We start from the raw sequence: 19,417 nt of genomic DNA, 5'->3' as shown, positions 1-19,417 counted from the left end.
CCCCAAGTTTCACCTCACTTAAAACCTAGTTGCTTATACAATCAGACATAAAAATACAAGTGTTACAGCACACTAATACGGACAAATTGCTGACTTTCTAATTTTTACCATATAATTATAAAATAAATCAATTGGAATATTAATCTTGAAATTGCATTTCAGTGTATACTATACAGAGCAGTATAAACAAGTCATTAGCTGTATGAAATTTTAGTTTGAGGCCCTGTCAAAATTTGCGACCCCTGGCCCAGAGATTGTAACAGGTAAGATGTAGCAAATACTGAAGAAAGTAACAAATTCTGACTATGTACCAAAAAAAAATCGTTATGTGTCAGTAATTGCGAGCAAAATTTACTGGTAGCAGCTTTTGATGTGACAGCAGTGGCAGCACACAACCTTTATGTCACATTCGCTCATGTCTGGCGCTGATTAGAGCCTGCCCTGTAAGTCACAAGGGAGCAGAGCGAAGACTAGGTTCAGTGGTGCAGAAGGGAAGAGAATCTGAATTGGTAGGAAGACAACAAAATGAAAAAAGAAAACAAAAATGATTAGGGGACTGGAACACATGACTTATGAGGAGAGGCTGAGGGAACTGGGATTGTGTAGTCTGCAGAAGAGAAGAATGAGGGGGGATTTGATAGCTGCTTTCAACTACCTGAAAGGGGGTTCCAAAGAGGATGGCTCTAGACTGTTCTCAGTGGTACCAGATGACAGAACAAGGAGTAATGGTCTCAAGTCACAGTGGGGGAGGTTTAGGTTGGATATTAGGAAAAACTTTTTCACTAGGAGGGTGGCAAAGCACTGGAATGTGTTACCTAGGGAGGTGGTGGAATCTCCTTCCTCTGAGGTTTTTAAGGTCAGGCTTGACAAAGCCCTGGCTGGGATGATTTAGTTGGGGATTAGTATGAAGTTCCCACTAACTTCTTTGGAAACCAAGTTGCATCAAAACTATTTGCGTTTTCATTTCCCTGTCTCCAACAGCAAGCGGTGTCACTTCACACTTTAATTAACATTCACTGTATTAATAGTAGGTTACAGAGTAGCAGCCATGTTAGTCTGTATTCGCAAAAAGAAAAGGAGTACTTGTGGCACCTTAGAGACTAACAAATTTATTTAAGCATAAGCTTTGAGCTGTAGCTCCCGAAAGCTTATGCTCAAATAAATTTGTTAGTCTCTAAGGTGCCACAAGTACTCCTTTTCTTTTTGTATTAATAGTGGCGCTCCATCCGCACCTGGTTTCCCTTCATAGAATCATAGAATATCAGGGTTGGAAGGGACCTCAGGAGGTCATCTAGTCCAACCCCCTGCTCAAAGCAGGACCAAAACACTCCAAAGCTATTTCATTCTCTCTTTGCTTTTGTGTGTTGTTTGTGAGGAGCAGAGTTATGGGGCTAAATCCGGAGCTGAGAGTGAATTTTCCCTGAGTAAAAACTGAGCAGGCGTCTCAGGATTTGATCCACATGTGTTAGGAGTAAAACATCTATTCCTAGAAGAGCTAGCTCCTCCCTGAAGAATTGCTTCCTACAATATGTTATCTAGGGGTTGGTTCAGGATATTCCTAATGAAGATCAAGTGTTTGACACAAGTTCCATTAGTTAGAGTGCAGACAAAAATAAAAGCCACTTTTTTCATTTTGAGCCCAGTTACAGAAATTGTTAAATCCATGACCAGAGCCAGCAGCCTTGTTGTATGTTTGAAAGCTCTCGTGCATATGAAGACTTTTCCACTTGGACACCACTTTACCAATGCATTCCCTTCAATGAGGCTGTAGTTAATTGGATAATGAAATGTTGCTGGCTAGCATTAGGCTGTAAAATAACACTGGCTGTTAGGTTGTAATGTGAAAATGTTTCTATTTGAACTTTCCCTCACTACTTCAGATACTAGGCTCTTGAGAGCCTATCATATGCAGGCATTTGTTAAAATCAAGCACCCTGGAATATCAGGACCACTAAATTCCTATTTCTTTACAGCATCGTGTAATGAAAAAAGTTTTCTGTTGGCAAACACCCATTCTATTCTTGAAAGTGACGCTTTTCCAAGTGCAAGGAAGGATTACTTCTGCTTGGGCAGGAGTTCTGCAAAGTGTTTTCATTTCAGATGTATAAAGGCAAAAATCAGAGGTTGCACACTAGATATCTTCTGCCTGTGAAAATTGCTTGCACTTTACCAAACTCCCCAGTTTAACCTGCACCCTGAATCTTTCTCTGCAAAACCGCAATGCTTATATTCTCTGGCGTTATACTGCTGCCTGACTAGGTAGACATCCTGGAATGCATCCGATGAAGTGAGCTGTAGCTCACGAAAGCTTATGCTCAAATAAATTTGTTAGTCTCTAAGGTGCCACAAGTCCTCCTTTTCTTTTTGTGAATACAGACTAACACGGCTGCTACTCTGAAACCTGTCTCCTAGTGAGCAATGTTCCCTCTAATTTTTGACAGGCCGTCTGCACAAAAAATTTCTTCTGTGGAAATTGTTGTGCTTCTGTGCAAATTTTTGTGTGCGTGGCGTATCGCCATGTGTGCGGGGTTTAGGATCTGTGTGCGCACAGCTTAGAGGGAACGGTGCTAGTGAGGATTACACTGCCCAACACTTGCTAACCCCCTGTTGGGTAAACACCTCTGTACTAAGGGAGTGAGCCTCCTAACCTGAGGGCAAGTGGTACCCACATCACACGCAGGGCTGCCGGAGGCTTCTAGCTCTTGCACTCCGGTCAGTTAAGTTTCACTGAATTGACACCTCTGCCCCGTCCCCTGGATTCCCCATGTGGAACGCTCCACCTCTCCCAGCATCCAGGACCTTGGGATCTTCCACGCATGCTCACTCGTTCCGCAAACAGTCAACGACAGCTCATTGAACCAGTGGGAGAGAACATTTGGGGGAAAGCCCGCCTCTTCCAATACCGTACATGAAAGAGTCCAGAGCGGGATGTGGGGGGTGTGTGTGTGTCAGTGAACCAGTCCGAACCCTGAAATATGGGCGGGGGAGGCTGAGACCTTAAGCCTCGTCTATATTCTAGCTCCTTCTTTGCTGCTATTTGAGCTCCGGGGGCTTTCGTGAGGCGCGTGCGTTTCTCCCCCCACGATCACCATGGTTTGCCCCCCTCTCTCACGCTGTTAAAACTGGCTTGATTTAATCGTCATAGGGCGATAAGGTACGTCACCACATAGCTGTATGTTGATTGGTTGGGTAGGTTCCAACCGTCAGTGTAGGGGTGAACGGCCGTTCCCGGCTGCGCTAGGGCTGGCGGGGCCTCGCGGGGACCGCAGGGGTGGCGCTAGGGAGGCGGGAAAGGAGACCGCAGGACTGCCCTTCCGTAGCCAGCCGTTGTGAGCTGGTAACGGCGCCTGAGCCGACCCTATGTCTGGCAAGGGCAAGCCCTTGTCTAGCTGCAGCTGCCCGGAGCTGGCCGTGGGGCAGCGAGGCGGCGCGGGCAGCCGAGGTGCTACAACCCGACTGCCCCAGGAGGAGTCTGAGGAGCAAGGAAGGGGCCGCAGGGCTAACCCCAGACTGGGGGACCCTGCCATTGTCAAGTCCCCCAGTGACCCCAAGCAGTACAGGTGAGGGGGAGGGGCTCAGGCACCGCAGGGGAGGGGGCCGTGTTGGGAAGAAGGTGGAAGGCACCGTCTCCCCTCCCACCCCCAAGCAGCACGGGGATGGTGCAGAGAGATAGGCGGTTCCCCTGCCTTATAGTAACCCTGGAAGAAGAAACTAAAACACACTGGTTCTCTCCCCCGCCCATTTCCAGTTGCTTCCATATCAGCAAACGTGAACTCATGAATAATTTAAAAACGTAGCAGGGTCACAGTGATGGTGCTTTAGTTCTCTGTGGCAGTGAAGGTCCTGCCCTCGATTAGTATGACTGTTTTTATTGGGAGTTGAGAAAGCAGAGCAGCGTTATCTGCCAGGATTCCTCATAAGGAATTTAACCTTTTCAGCCCCCTCCTGCCCCTACCTACTTGCTCCTTCTCCCCCTCAGCCCCTCTTCAGTGCTCTGTCTCGTGGTCATGGAGCATCAACCACACACACTGTTAATGTTAAAAGAAAAGGAGTACTTGTGGCACCTTAGAGACTAACCAATTTATTTGAGCATAAGCTTTTGTGAGCTACAGCTCACTTACTAACACGGCTGCTACTCTGAAACCTGTTAATGTTAAGAAATTTTAACTCTGCTGGATGATACCTATACAGCCTGTAGAGAAATGCTTGTCTCCGTCAGCCAGGGTTATTGATTTTTCACACTGGGCAAGTTGTTTCTAACTTGAAATTTTGAGCCTGGATAATTGGCATAAAATATTTTTTGAAGTCCGTGCTAGCAGCTGCAGAATAATGCACTTGTCCATTGACAGAAAAAAAAATCACCAAACTGTTGTGTCTTTACACTATCTAACCAAAGCTAACTTATGGCAAACAAGGCCTGATCTACGCTCCAACTTTAGGTTGGTATATGTTGCCTTTTGTCAACCTGTTTGTGCATGTGTCTATACTCAGATTTGTTTCTGGCAGACATAAGAACCTAATTATTGTAATGCAGTTAAACTACGTGCCTGACCAGTGTAGAGAAATGGGTGATCTACTGAGTGTGCATGTAGATGGTGCATGATGTGTATTGACCCTAACAGTGCTCCAGCAGCTGTCCCATAATGCCCTGTTTGCCGCAACAATCGTAGCTCTTATAACAACTGTAAATTCCACTGCCCAGGGGTCACAGAGACTGATGGTATTTTTGAAATGCCTTTTCCTGATTGGTTTCAGAGTGGTAGCTGTGTTAGTCTGTATCAGTAAAAACAATGAGGAGTCCTTGTGCCACAAGGACTCCTCGTTGCTTTTCCTGATTGTCTACCTTGGTGAACCTGTCTAGGAACTCTCCCTTGTTATGTGTAACTAGCCAGCCGGCCAGACAGGCTCAACACATCAGACATGCTCTTGCCTGGAGTATACAAGAGATACTGGGTCTCCTGGGACTGTAGGGAGAAGAGGCTGTGGAAGCACAGCTATGGACCAGCTGTAGAAACGTGGACATCTATGAGGAGATTGCATGGGGGATGCAGGCAAAGAGATGCAACAGGAAGCAGAAATAGTGCTGCAGGAAAGGGAAGGAACTGCAGCTGGCATGCTGCAAGACAAGGGAGGCCAATAATCAATCTAGTGGTGAGCTGCTGATTTGCTTTTACAACAAACTGTGCCATATTTGACAGAGGCCCCACCAGCACTGTGCAAACCACTGTGGATACCTTGGAGGAGTCTGAGATGTGGACCCCTGCCATGAACAGGGAAGAGGAGGAGGGGAGGTGTGGGGAGGGTGTCCAACCATACAACAAATCAAGACCTGTCTGAGACTCCACTATGGTCTAGTCAGTCCTGGCAACCAAATATGGATGAGCCCAATGAAGAGGAAGGGACCTTGGATAAGCGTGTACATGCATTTTTCCATATGGTGCTTAAATGTAAAGATGTCTCCCGGCCCATCCTCAAGTTAACAAGACACTGGTATAAACTTTTAGTAGTTTTACTCATACATGAAGAGATGGAGGTACAACAAAGAGAGAGAGAGGGGTGGTATCTGCTTTTAGTTCCTCCGCTGGATTGGACATGGAGAGGGCCATGTGGAGCAGTTTATATACAGAAGAAGTCCCTTGTATCCTTCTGAGAGATCTCAATGAAATGTTCATGGTGATACTCCGCTATCCTCTCCTGAAGGCTTCTAGGGATGGCTGCCTTATTTCTTCTTCTGCAGAAGATACTTTCCCACACCTAACCATGATGAGTTCAGCTGGCAGCATTGCACTAAGGAGGCTAGTGGCATGTTGGCCTGGGTGGCTTCATGATGCCAGTAACAGCTGTGCTGTCTGTGGCTTTGCTACCCTCAGGAGTGAGATATCAGCTAAAACCACCACTGCCTATGGAAAATAATGCCAATATTCAGTGCCATTGCTCTATATGCATAGAATGGAATAGGGACCGAAATTTGATTGTTTCATGCAACCAGAATTCCTCCTCCGCCCCCGGTGGGCCCATACTCACCATGGCTGGGGCTGAAGAGTGGTGCTGTGCAGAGATACTTCAAAGCTGAAATGTCAATAAGCAAGTCTTATTAAGTTTTTTATGGGCATAAGGGAAGCGAGTTTGAAACTTATTCCCTCTCTGTTGTGACTATAAATCCAATGATACATCTGCCTGTTTATCAGCAGCTTTCATTGTGGCTTTGAGGGGTTCCCCTTGCACAGCTGCAGAACATCTGATCCTGAAGAGAAGAAAGAAGAGGATTAGCTCAGCAAGATCTTGCAAGCCATTGCTGCTTCAGACCATGAACAAAGGTCCTGGAAAGCCAGTGTGACAGATGTTATGGAGAATGAAAAAGCAGATGGGGGAAGGCTAGGATTCCCAGCAGGAAGGGGAAAGGAAGATGCACCAAGACATAAAGAAGCTTTTCAGGCAGCAAACTCGAATGCTGCAGATGCTAGTTGCCCTACAGGCCCCAAAATCTCACACTCCCCGCGCTTTGCAGTCCTTAGAGAGCTCTGTAGAAGCAGTCCTGAGACCCCAAAGCATATCATGTGGCATCATGGGCCACATCCTAATCCCTATGTGGACTGCAAGGAAAACCACTGCTTAACATACAACAACATAGGTCAGTATGTGTGTAGCACAAGGGATGACATTTGTATACTGAAATGGACAAATGTTTATTGCCTTTCCAATTCTAAAAGTTCAGTTCAAAGTTTGTATTGCAGTGCCTACTGTTTTTTGCACATTGCTTTTCTGCACTGTTTTTGCCACTCAAATTTCTTATTTTTTAAATAATTATTCTTATTCACAACACATTTCAGAATGCATAGCAATGCTCAAAGCACAGAGTACTTGTAAATGTACAGCACTGCAAAACTCAAGAGGTTCTGGAAAACACCCCCCAGTCATATTTATAAATGTACAGCAAGCACCAGATAATTCATAGCTTTGGTAAAACATAATGTGTGTAAATATGCAGAAAGCACTACACATTTCCTAACAGCACTCAAAGCTTCAGGTCCACAGAACATTCCAGTACAGAGCACTGCTATCGCTGACTGTTAAAGTGCTCTTTTAAAGCCTCACTCAACTGCATAGCTCCATGTTGAGCTCTTGTAATGGCTGTTGTCAGAGCAGACTTTGAACAGCCAATCTCCTCCTTCCATCCTTGTGACAGCTTTTTCCCCCTTTGCCTCACAAATATTATTTAGGTCACATGAGGTAACTATAACCATTAGAATATTTTTCTCATTGAGATCCTGTCTAGTGATTAAACACCACCAGTGTCCCTTCACTCTACCAACAGCATGTTCAATTGTCATTCTGCACTTTCTGACCTGGTAATTGAGTCTTTCCTTGGTGCGGTTGAGGTGGCCAGTATACGGTTTTGTGAGCCCTAGGAGCAAGGGGTAAGCTGGATCCATCAGAATCACTACTGGCATTTCAATAGCGCCAGTGGTAATCGACTGTCTGGGAAAGAATGTCTCTGCTTGCAGCCTTCTGATCAGTCTTGTGTTCTTAAAGAAGTGGGTGTCATGCTTTCAGTGACTAGCATTCAGTTAAGTATGGATAATCTTTTCCTTTCCATCTTCAACTCGGAAAAAGTAAAGAACGCTTGACCAAATAGCATTACTATTCAGCATTATCTCGCACTATTTGAGATTCCCACCTCAGTTTTGCTAGCTAAAACCCAATTGCTTTCACCTGTTCCTGAGTTAATCGCTGACCTTAATAATGGAAACTTTTTCCTGATGTGTTTAGTAAACATCGTCAGTGTTGACCTGAAGATGGGAGTAAACAGAACAGTATTATTATATTCCCTTTTACTTATTTGGAGAAGTGTGTAAAGAAATACAAAGATCTAGAAAGGATAAAAACATGGATAGAAATAGCCAAAGAGGTTTAAAATTTCTGTCAAAATATTCTCTTCTGAAATTATACGGAAGCTACGTTGCTACACTTCATATAATTGTGTGCTCACCATGCTTATAACACTTGCAGCTCTATATAATTAAATCTTATGCTTCAGGGCTTCAGCTGGTTGCCTGCAGTGATCAGGCAGGAATTATTTCCCCTGTTGCACAGCTGGCTAGATTGGCTACAACTAGAGTTGGGACACCATTCAGGGTGAACCAGTGGTCTGAGGTGGCACAGAAGATTCTCTTTCTAGATGTCTGGCTGTGTGTCTTGCTCACATGCTTAGGGACAGACTTACTGTCCTATTTGGAGTTGGGAAGGAATTTTCCCACAGGTCGGATTGGCAGGGACTTTATTTTTTCCCTGCTTTCCCCAGAAGCAAATGGTTTGGTTTCCTGCTGGGATCATCTGAGTATATCTTACCTAATAAATTCCCTGCCATTACAATATTTTTTTTTTAAAAAAAAAAGGTAATTGGGATGATTTGGTAATTATAAGCCTGTCAGCCTGACATTGATCCTGGGTAAGATAATGGAGTGACTGATACGGTACTCAATAAATAAATTATTAAAGGAGGTTAATGTAATTAAAGCAAATCAATATGGGTATATGGAAAATAGATCCTGCCAAACTAACTTGATATCTTTTTCTGATGAGATTACAAGGTTAGTTGATAAAGGTAATAGTGTTGAAGTGTTTTGACTTAATACCACACGACATTTGGATTAAAAAACTAAAATGATATAAAATGAACATGGCACACATTAAATGGATTTAAAACTGGCTAACTGAAATCAAGTGAGTGTTTTCCGGTGGGGTCCCACAAGGATTGGTTCTTGCCTCTATGCTATTCATCTTTTTTTATCAGCGACCTAAAAGAAAATATGAAATCATCACTGATAAAGTTTGCAGACACAAACTGGGGGAGTGGCATAGTGAATAGGACAGGTCACTGATTGATTGGTAAACTGGGCGCAAGCAAACAATGTGTGTTTTAATATGGCTAAATGTAAATATATACATATAGGAACAAAGAATGTATGGTGTACTTACAGGATGGGATACTCTGTCCTGGGAAGCAGTGACTGTAAAAAACATTTTGTGGTCATGATGGATAATCAGCAAACATGAGCTCCCAACATGATGAAGTGACCGAAAGAGCTAATGTGATCCTGGGATGCATAAACAGGGAAATCTTGAGTAGGAGTAGAGAGGTTATTTTAATCCCTATATTTGGCGCTGGCACGACTACTGCTGAACACAGTGTCCATATCTGGTGCCCACAATTCAAAAAGGATATTGATAAATTGGAGAAGGTTCTGAAAAGAGTCATGAGAATGATTAAAGGATTAGAAAATATAGCTTACAGTGATAGACTCAAAGAGCTCAATCTATTTAGATTAACAAAGAGAACGTTAAGGGTGACTTGATCAAATGACTGGAAGCTAGACAAATTCAGACTGGAAATAAGGAATACATTTTTGACAGTGAGTGTAATTAACCATTTGAACAATTTACCAAGCATCTTGGTGAAGTCGCCTTCACTGACAATTTTTAAATCAAGATTGTATATTTTCTAAAAGGTATGCTCTAAGAAGTATTTTGGGGAAGTTTGATGGCCTGTGTTATGCAGAAGGTCAGACTAGATTATCACAATGGTCCCTTCTGGCCTTGGAATCTATGAATTTATGAATCTTAGGAACTGGTGGCACCTTTGTCTTTCCTGTTTTCTGCTTGTGGCACAAAGTTTACTGCCCTGAGGACTGAAATGCTTTAGACTAACTAAAGTCGTTGGGCTTACTATATTGGTATCTGGGTGAAATGTAATGGCTTGTGATGTACAGGAGGTCATGCTAGATGATATAATGGCCCCTTCTGGCCTTAAACTCTATTATGCTATAATGGTCACTAGCAGAAGCAGTATCCATTTGGGTACAAGGCTTTTGTTGTAGGATGTGAAGACAATTGACTCTGTTCACACTACAGTAATATAAATTTAATAAGTTGTATAGGGTCTACAATTGTATATATTCTGGAACAGGGTTCTCAAACTTTTTCTCTCTGAGGCCCCCCTCAACATGCTATAAAAACTCCAGGGCCCAGCTGGGGTGTAGGGGGGCTTGGGGTCAGTCAGGGGGGCATTGGGCATAGGTGTAGTTTGACTGCTTTTTGGGATGCGGGGCAAGGGCCGGTAGGGCTTGGGCCAGCTCCGCACAACGCGGTCCAGGGAGGGAGTGCCACCTCCACTCCCTGACTCACCTCAGCGGGCAACCCAGGGGGGATGCAACCAAAAAATGTAACTCAAAGTGGGGACTCAATTCAAAAAGTTTGAAAACCACTCGGTGTAAGTAGAGGGTAACTAGGGGCTGTGTGTGGGCAGGGGGGTAGCTCAGGTTGCAGGGAGGAGGCTAACTAGAGGCTATGTGCTGGGAAGGCTCCTCTGATGGCTGCTCCCCAAGGGCTCTGCTGTCCCGGAGCTGGGTCCCTCTGCCCAGGCAGCTCTTACCAGCTGCATAAGCAGTCAAAGGGGCTGGGAGCTGAGGAGCAGCCACAATCCTGGGCACCAGCAGCAAATGGAGGAAAGCCACAGCTGCCTGCTCCATGATACCACTAGCCAGAGGAGCAGCTGCCCTGCACTGCCTGGCTCTGGCTTCCCACCTACAACCTGGCCAGAGGGCAGGGCCTGAGGGGAACTGGGGGAGATGAGGAGGGAAAGGGGGGGCTGAAGCGTCCCCCTAGGGCTACCCCACTCTGGATATGGCACTGCAGTTTGGGGGGACAACATCCTTGTGCCCCCCCATCTCTGCCTATGGGCTTCTTCCCACGTGGAGCGCCAGGGCTCGGGGCTTCAGCCCTGCGCTGCTCCTGGCTTCAGCCCAGGGGGGCACCCTGAGGGGGGGGGGCTGCTGGAGCTCCCCCACTGCTTCCAGCTTCAGCGGGGGGAGGGGCGCTGGGGCTCCCAGCTTGACCCCGCGCCCTCCTGGCTTCAGACTGTGGGGGCATAGGGGCTCCCAGCTTCTGCCCCGCGCCAGTGCTGGTTTCAGCTCCACACCGCGCCACTGCATGCTTTGGGGGGAGTGCAAGGGCTCCGGGCACTGGGTTTCAGCTGGGGGGCCCTGCAGCCCCCGTGAAAGGTCTCTGACCTGGGTGTAACTGATGCAATTACAGCTGGCTAAATATGCAGACAGTCTGAACCAATAGCTTTGAGAAGTGTACACTTCCATATGCATCTCAGTGAGAATCTGCCACTCCAAATGGGAGTGGGTGAAGCCACAGGTGGTGTGTAATGTTCTCCAGACTGCCTTAATCCAGCTCTGAGTAAACACAACACAACTAGGGTTAACATACACTACTCTTCCTTGCTTTATAAATCCACACACACAAAGTGTGAATTGAAGAATGACCCGTGTTATCACTATCTAGTTTAAAAATGCAGAAGTTATGGCTTGTTTATTAAAATCAGGCTTATGCAAGCTTAAAAACGCCTATTAGAGTTGCCCTGATTTTTTTTTTTCAACTTTGATGTTTGTGACAAGGTTATAAAGCAGGGTGGGCAAACGTTTTGGTCTGAGGGCCACATTGGGGTTCTGAAATTGTATGGAGGGCCAGGTGGGGAAGACTGTGCCTCACCAAACAGGGGGCGGGGACCAGGCTATCTGCCCCCTCCCACTTCGCGCCCCCTGACTGCCCCCCTCAGAACCCTCAACCCATCCAACCCTCCCCCACTCCTTGTCCCCTGACCGTCCCCTCCCGGGCACCCCCCCAACCAGCCCCCTGGGACCCCCACCCCCATCCAATCCCCACGCTCCCTGTCCCCTGACCGCCTCCTCCTGGGACCCCCTGCCCCAACTGCCCTCCCAGGATCCCATCCCCTATCCAACCCCCTCCTGTCCCGACTGCCCTGACCCCTATCCACACCCCTGCTCCCTGACAGGCCCCCCGGGACTCCCACGCCTATCCAACCCTCCCCGTCCCTTGACCGCACCCTCCCAGAACCTCCGCCCCATCCAACCACTCGCTGTTGCCCCCCCCGGGACCCCCTGCCCCTTATCTAACCCCCCCCGGCCCCATACCATGCTACTCAGAGCAGCAGGACTGGCAGCTACGCGGCCCGACTGGAGCCAGCCACGCCACCGCGCTGCCTGGCAAGAGCTCGCAGCCCTGCTGCCCAGAGCACTGGTGGTATGGCGAGCTGAGGCTGCAGGAGAGGGGGGACAGCAGGGGAGGGGCTGGGGGCTAACCTCCACGGCCAGGAGCTCAAGGGCCAGGCAGGATGGTCCCGCAGGCTGGAGTTTGCCCACCTCTGTTATGAAGTAATTGAGTATTTTTAAATTTAAAATTTTGACAAAAAAGTCTGCATTTTTCAAGCACCTCTAATTGTGAGGGTGCCAAATGCAGTTCTGTACTTAAGATTGAGTTGAGTTTTACACACAAAACAGGGATTCAACTTTTATTATGTCTGAAGGATAGACTGTCTACCTCAGAACCACAGCACCTACTCTTCGAGGGAATATTCTGATAATTAAATCTGTTGATTAGTTTGAGTTAAATTTAGTTTAAAACTGAGTCCTTCAAAGAAAGAAGTATTCTGTGTCAGTGGGGTTTGGTTTTTTTTTTTGTTTTTTTTTTGGAGGGAAAAGGAGAAGTTAGTTGAGATGAGCTGGAGCTTTTTATATTGTTGCTGTTGTTAAAGTCCTGTTTCCTAAGAAACTAAAACAAGACAAACACACAGAAAAGGGTGAAGTAAAGAATAGCAAAGAAAGAAAATGCAAACTCACTGTTGGGAAAACATAGGCCCAATGCACAGTCTTGTCATCCACTCTGAGATCTGGAAACTTGAACCGGCATCAGGCTGTTTAGGACATTTCTTTTAGTTGCCTCTTTCTGGTCACAGGCTTACAGCAGTATTGCAAATATGCAATGTTGGAAATCAGCTACAAAGGTTTCAAACAGAAGAAAAAACAACAAAAAAGGTTGCAGGACTGATATAATCAACATATCACTCTTTGATGCACCAGAAAACTTCAGCTTTGACAGACATTCAGAATGGACTGACTGGAAGAAGTACTTTGCAAGACTTCGCATTACTACTAAACTCCACCAGAAAACTGGAGACATCCAGGTATTGTCTTTAATTTATGCTATGGGGAAGCAGACAGAGTATATCTTTAAATCCTTTGCCTTTACTGGTGACAGTCACAAGGATGACTGAAAGAGTTTGGCTATGTTTGATGCATACTTTATACCTTAGAGAAATGTGGTTTATGAATGGATGTGTTCTCACTAGAGAGCTCAAGAACCAGGGGAATGTGTTGAATGTTTTGTAAGAGCCTTTCATACCTTGGCAGAAAACTGAGATTTGGGGATTGTAAAACATGAAAATATCAGAGAGACTGATTATTGGGCTTACAGACAAAAGCATCGCACAGCAGGTACAATTAAAGACAGTTTTAACCCTACACACAGCTATCCAAATAGTAAAGTAGAGTGAACTAGTGAAGGAGCAAAACAAAAACCAGGAGCAACTTGAAAAAACAGAAACTAGCTCAGAAGCAGTAAAGAGACACAGCATGACTGATAAAAGTATCATAAACCCCCTGCGGGAAAGAGGGACAAGTCCCTAACTACAAAATCTTTCAGAATAAATTCACAAGATATGGAAAAATTCAGAACTCAAGAGAAGTTGTCACATCTTCAGTTTGTTCCTCAGAAGGAACAATCCAACAGAGCAAACTCTACAGATGGCAGATGCAGAACAAGAAGAATACAACAATTCCAAACCAACCACAGCCAGCCGTTGCAACTAATGGACAGCCAGATCACAAAGTTATTAGGCATTTGAGTCATGTAATTAGGAAACCATTATGATTCAGAAACACTTAACAAACTGATATGTATTGAACTTTAACGTTTGCTTGATAGTGTAAAATTTTGTAAATGGTATGAATATAAAACTTAAAGGGGGACATGTGATGGAATGCTAAAACTATTATAAAGTTCAGCCATTAGGTGGCACTATGAGTAACATACTTTACCTGGATTGGTAACAGCCATACCTGACAGTGCTTTAAAGTATCTTAAAGAGAACACATCTCTTGTATCTCTCTTCATGATGGATGTTCTGTAGCCAGTCCAAAACTGGTACAGAAGCCTGACCTACTTGTAGCAGTCCTGCAATCTACTGTGTACAAGCAGCATGTGACAGCCATCAAAGCCAGACTCTAAGAAAGAAGGTGGTGAAAGAAAAGGACACATGGAGCGTGCCGGGGGCAAAGATGAAGTCTCATATCCCATCTGATGTTCAGAAATTAGCCAGAGACGGTGCAGGTGATTGTGTCATTTGGTTCCTTCTATCAGGCGTGGTCTGGTCAGGACATCTCGCAGGATTAGGATGAAGAATATCTGCGGTTTCAGGAGATAGTGAGGTGGCAGCAATGGTGATAAAGTTTGCTTCCATTGTTGGCACACACCTGCTTCTTCTGCTAGTTTTTACTAAAAGTCTTTTCTTTTTAAGACAGCACCCTCGCCCCCCAGAAGGGAGTGTTGGGTTGAATAATCTATCCTCTCAGTATTGTGTCCACCAATAGGCCGAATTTCTGATGCACCTATTTTGGTTAATTGATTTTCAGACCTCTGTTCCTCTTGTTTGTCAGTCATAATAGTAACAGTCCTTGAAGTAGTATCAGTAAAACTCTTTTTAAATTAGTTCAGCCTTTCTGCCTCCTTCTTACATGTCTTTTTTTTTTTTTAAAGAACTAGGTTACTTTATATAACAAGTCATTGTGACAGTTTATGAATGTTCACTTTTATAGTTGAGTTTACAATGAGGGTAAATTCATAGGCCTAATTATCATAGCCCCCCTCACTTGTGGAGTCCCATAAGGATACATTCTTTCAGCACCTCTTTTCAACATGTACATGCAGCCACTAGGGGAACTATTCAGGTGACATGGACACAAATGCCAGCAATATGCAGATGGCATACAGCTCTACTTATTCTTCACCACATAAGACCATACTACTATCACCAAGGTGGTCCAGGGCTTGGACAAAATCATTTCATATATAAAGAATAGCAGGTTTAAGATGAACCTGAGCAAAACAGAAGTTACGCTCATGGGCAGAGGAAAGTATTTTGAAAAGTTGAGGTCTCCTTTATTTAAAGACACACACCCACAATTGATCAATTCAGTCTGTAGTTTAGGGAGTGTTTTTAGATTATTCGCTGGCACTAAGAGGTCATATAACTGCATCTAAGTAATGCTGTCTATCATCTCCAGTTGGCTAGGAGATTTCATCCCATCCTGTTGGCCAATGACCTGGCCTCATTTATATATGCCTTTGTCACCTCTCATGTAGACTAAAGCAATGCAGTATACCTGGGCATGAAGCCTTCAGTGCTTAGCCTATTTCACTCAGGAGCAGCACTCTATCACATCAAACCTGTCCTCTGCTCACTATGCTGGCTTCCTATAAAATGTCAAGTTCAAGGTCTTGGTCCTTTTCATCAAGATCTCAATAGCTTGGCCCCAGGATATCTAAAATATTACCTAGAAGTCCAACATGAACACCATGGTCAACAGCTCTGCTCCTCTGGCACAATGGGCCTTTCTACAATAAGGGAAAAGCTCATCTGTGCAGGAGACAGATCTCGCTCAGGTTGGTCTGAGGTTGTGTAATGAACTCACAGGAGCTAAGAACCATCACAAACTTCAACACTTCTCCTCTATGTGCATATTGCATTTCTTTGACCTTCCCTTCTCTAATATAAACACATACAGTGTGTGAGTGTGTATATATAATATAATTTAAAACAAAACATCCTACTAAAAAAACACCTGCATGCACACAGAATTCTTCCCCAGGAAGAGCTGCGAGAGAGAACAAAGAACATGTGATAGATGTTAGCCACATTGCTCAGTTCAGTGCTGAAAGGTGTTCAAATACTGTGGTAATGAGCATAGTATAAGAACCTATATAGAATAAAATGAAAACATTCGGCTTTCTCTTACATTTAAACTTAACTATGAACTGCCTGGTTTTATAATGCTTTTGGTTTTGAGTGTGTGTGTGTGTGTGGGGGGGGGAGTAATTACAACATCCCTGTTGTGCTTTTTACTCTAAATTACCGATGTACTCTCAACCTTATCTCCATTTTAACCCAGTTTTTGTCTGGGAATATAATTAAATGGCAAAAAGGGACTGGTAGATTTTTTTTTAAAAACTTTTCTGCTCTCAAACTACCTTTCATGCTTAGCAGATCTTCAAGAACATCACTGTGGGGAAGGGAATGCAGTTCAAAAGCCTAGAACAGGGGTTCTAGGTTTTCAAAATTCATTGCACTCTGGCCTCCTTCTGACAACAAAAATTACTACATGACCCCAGGATGGGGGACCGAAGCCTGAGCCCGCCCGAGCCCCACTGCCCCGGGTGGGTGGGTGGAGAGGGAGGAGAGGGAGGGGGCAAAGCTCGAGCCCCACTGCCCCGGGGGGAAGAGTGGGGTCCAAGCTGAAGCCCAAGGCTTTAACCGCAAGGAGGTGGCCTGTAACTTGAACCCTGCCGTCCAGGCCTGAAGCAGTGGAGCTCGAGCTTCAGCTCTGGGCCTGGGCCCCAGAAGTCTAAGCTAGCCCTGGTGACCCCATTAAAATGGAGTTGTGACCCACTTTGAGGTTCCAACCCACAGTTTGAGAACCGCTGGCCTAGAACAAATATGAAAAATTCAGAATTTTTCAGACTTTCTTTGGGAGTTCCATTGCTTTAGGTGGACAATTGAAGATTCAAAATATTATTATTATTCTTGATTTCCCAGGTATCTCACATTACAAAATGGCTTGTGTGCACTACTGATTTCGGATGCAAATAACATGGATAGTGTTCCTTCTGAGGAGTCTTTGGAATGGGAGGATAATGATGAAATCGAGATTGAAACTGATGAAGATGATGACTCGGTAGCAGAGATGGAAGAGGACAAGGAAAATTATGAAGATGATGAGGAGGAGGAGGATCCCAATAATTCTGATGATATGGAAATGGAAGAACTAACAGGAAAGGAAGAAGCAAATAAGAGAAATGGAACAGAGAAGCTGGTATGTGCTAATGCTACAGAGTGAAAGCTTGTTAAGTGGAGAACTACTGTCATGGTCCTAAGCTCTTAAATATTGTGGTAAGACAAACAGGCTAGTCCTCCGTTTCTGAATGTCCTATCAATCTAGTTACTTATATGGCCTCTGTCCCTGGTATCGGAGCATCTACCTCTCTTGTTCAGGGTTGAGCCTATATTGCCATTACTTATGGACTCATAGCTCGTATTTCCAGCAGAACATTCTGGCCTGTTTCACTCCTCTTTGAGTGTAGAGTAGCTCTGTGAGATTGTTAGAACTGGAGTTCTCGTCTACTAGATAAAATGACTGCAATTTTTTTTAGAAGTGACTCCTCAGTGTCTGTGTGTTTATTTTGCAGTCTGCAGCTGCTCTTTGTGTTGCTGTTGGCAGTTTCTGTGATCCTGAGGATCTGCCTGGGTTGGCACATTTTCTGGAGCACAGTATGTATCAGCTTACATTTCAGTCTTTCCTCCCAAAGTGGAAAATTTAATGACCTTATTATGGATTTATTGATTTGTATAAAAAATTCTAGAAGCAGAATGCCAGATGGGTGTGATATGTAGGTACCACATCAAAAAGGTTGTAAGGAGGGATGTTAGAGGCTAAGATAGGGGATTCATGAATTATCATGGGGAGTTCTTCCCAAGTGTAAGAGGTTGCATGAAGAATGCATGGAGGTGAATGTGGGAAAAATGGGGCTGGCATAACTGGTGATACAAAGTTGATGGGGGTGGTTAAACTTCATAATAAAAACAAGTTGAAAGGTAGGGTGGAGCTAAATGATGGAGGGCTTTAAAGATGAGGATCACATGCTGTGCTTGATGTGGTAGAGACAGCATGGTAGAGTGAAGAGTGGGTGAGGTGATTGTGACACAGAGGCTCCTAGGTAAAGGGCCCCCCGTTCTTTGCAAACAACTCCTACTTCAGACCTGACAAATTCACTACACCAAACATGTGCCTTACAGGAAATTTGTCCATAAAGAGTAACATTAGGATATCTCCAAAAAAGCTAGTAACTTGTCAAGATTCATATATTTGCAAGGTGTATGTATGGGTGATATTTAAGGAATAATGAATTTATATTGAAAGTATGCTTTATAGACTTGGAGTAAAAAATTAGTTACTAGGAGATATGTCTTGGTGGTGGGCCATTCAGGCAGGAGGGAGTTGTCACTCTGCCCTGTTTAGTTGGTGATGCAATGCAAGGCTTGATTATTCAGCCTTGCTCAATCCCAAAACCATCAAGGAAAAATCATAAGAGACAACTGCAAATCATCAAATGCTATTGAGGGTAAAAAAAGGAATGTTACAACAAGACAGGGATGTCCTTCCCATGAATAGAAACAAAAGACTGTTTCAGATAACACAGATGAGGGAAAGATATTCTGGATGATTTCACTGAGGAGACATTTTGAGGAGCAGGTTGTTCTCATGAAAAATTGGATCCTGATTCCTATGAATCCAGCCAGCTCTGCAACAGACAGAACTTTTGGGGAAAAACCTACTTTATTAGACATGAAAGGTAACTATTAGTAAGTGTAGACCTAGGGTCATATTTTATTTTGGGTTGTAATAACTTGTTTCCATCAGTCTCTTGTTTCCAGTAGAATCTCTATCCTTTCTTAAACCTTCTTGTGTTTTATTACAAGTGCTATGTGTTATGCAGGAGCGGTGATTTAAGTTAAAAAAGTTAAGTAGGGTATAGTGCGCCTGTGGAATTTCTGTGAGTAGCCAGTGTCAGGGGCTGGATATCACAAGGGAATGATTCAAGAGGTATGGGGCGCATCTATTGCTAGCCCTTTCTTTGCCTTGAAGGTTGGCATAGCCCAGAGGAGAGTGCTTGAGTGGCTGAAAGGCTGGTGGTGCTAGAGAGCTGACTCCCTCATGCGGGAGGCCGGGGGTAACAAGGTGACTCTCTGTCCTGGATAGCCCGAGAACCACCACAGCAGTCATTATTTTTTATATTACCATCATGCCTATTAGCCCTAATCAAGGATCAGGACCCCATTATTGCTAGGTGCTGTACAAACACAGAATGAAAAAGATGGTCCCTGCCCTAGAGGGTTTACAATCTAAGGGAAAGACTAGAGATATCAGATGGATATAGATCACAGGAGAATACAAGTGAACAATGAAGCAATATTGGTCAGCATGACAGCCAGTGATCTTTGCACACTAGCCCTTAACCATTGTGTGTCACTATGACCGTTAGGAACATGAGTCTAATGGCAACATTTTAAATGGATATGAGGGAGGCTAATTTGGAGGCATCAGGGTCGGGTGGGTAAAAATTGATAATTAAAAAAAAATCAAAAGCAGAGTATTTTAATTTAAATTAAATTTTTAATGTAAATTAAATTTTCTTATTAAAATAAACCTAATTAAAATTA

At 44.4% G+C, this 19,417-nt stretch overlaps 1 protein-coding gene across 2 annotated transcripts in view; it reads left to right on the top strand.

The window, feature by feature from the left end:
• Positions 1-3,211: 3,211 nt before the first annotated feature.
• The window catches only part of LOC141992963 (nardilysin-like), an 84,285-nt gene continuing 68,079 nt past the window's right edge, over positions 3,212-19,417 (top strand). The window contains exons 1-3 of one of the 2 annotated variants that reach the window (XM_074962307.1): positions 3,212-3,560; positions 16,736-17,012; positions 17,386-17,467. In XM_074962307.1, the coding sequence (XP_074818408.1) occupies positions 3,361-3,560; positions 16,736-17,012; positions 17,386-17,467 (559 nt within the window). In that variant the 5' untranslated portion in view covers positions 3,212-3,360. Of the gene's footprint in view, positions 3,561-11,523; positions 11,548-16,735; positions 17,013-17,385; positions 17,468-19,417 lie in introns of those variants that run through there. The other variant, XM_074962308.1, reaches the window with a different exon arrangement.

The sequence above is a fragment of the Natator depressus genome, chromosome 8, assembly GCF_965152275.1.
Source record: "Natator depressus isolate rNatDep1 chromosome 8, rNatDep2.hap1, whole genome shotgun sequence".
Lineage (NCBI taxonomy): Eukaryota > Metazoa > Chordata > Testudines > Cheloniidae > Natator > Natator depressus.
The sequence above is the reverse complement of the archived record's forward strand: the minus strand, read 5'-3'. Positions and strand labels throughout refer to the sequence as shown.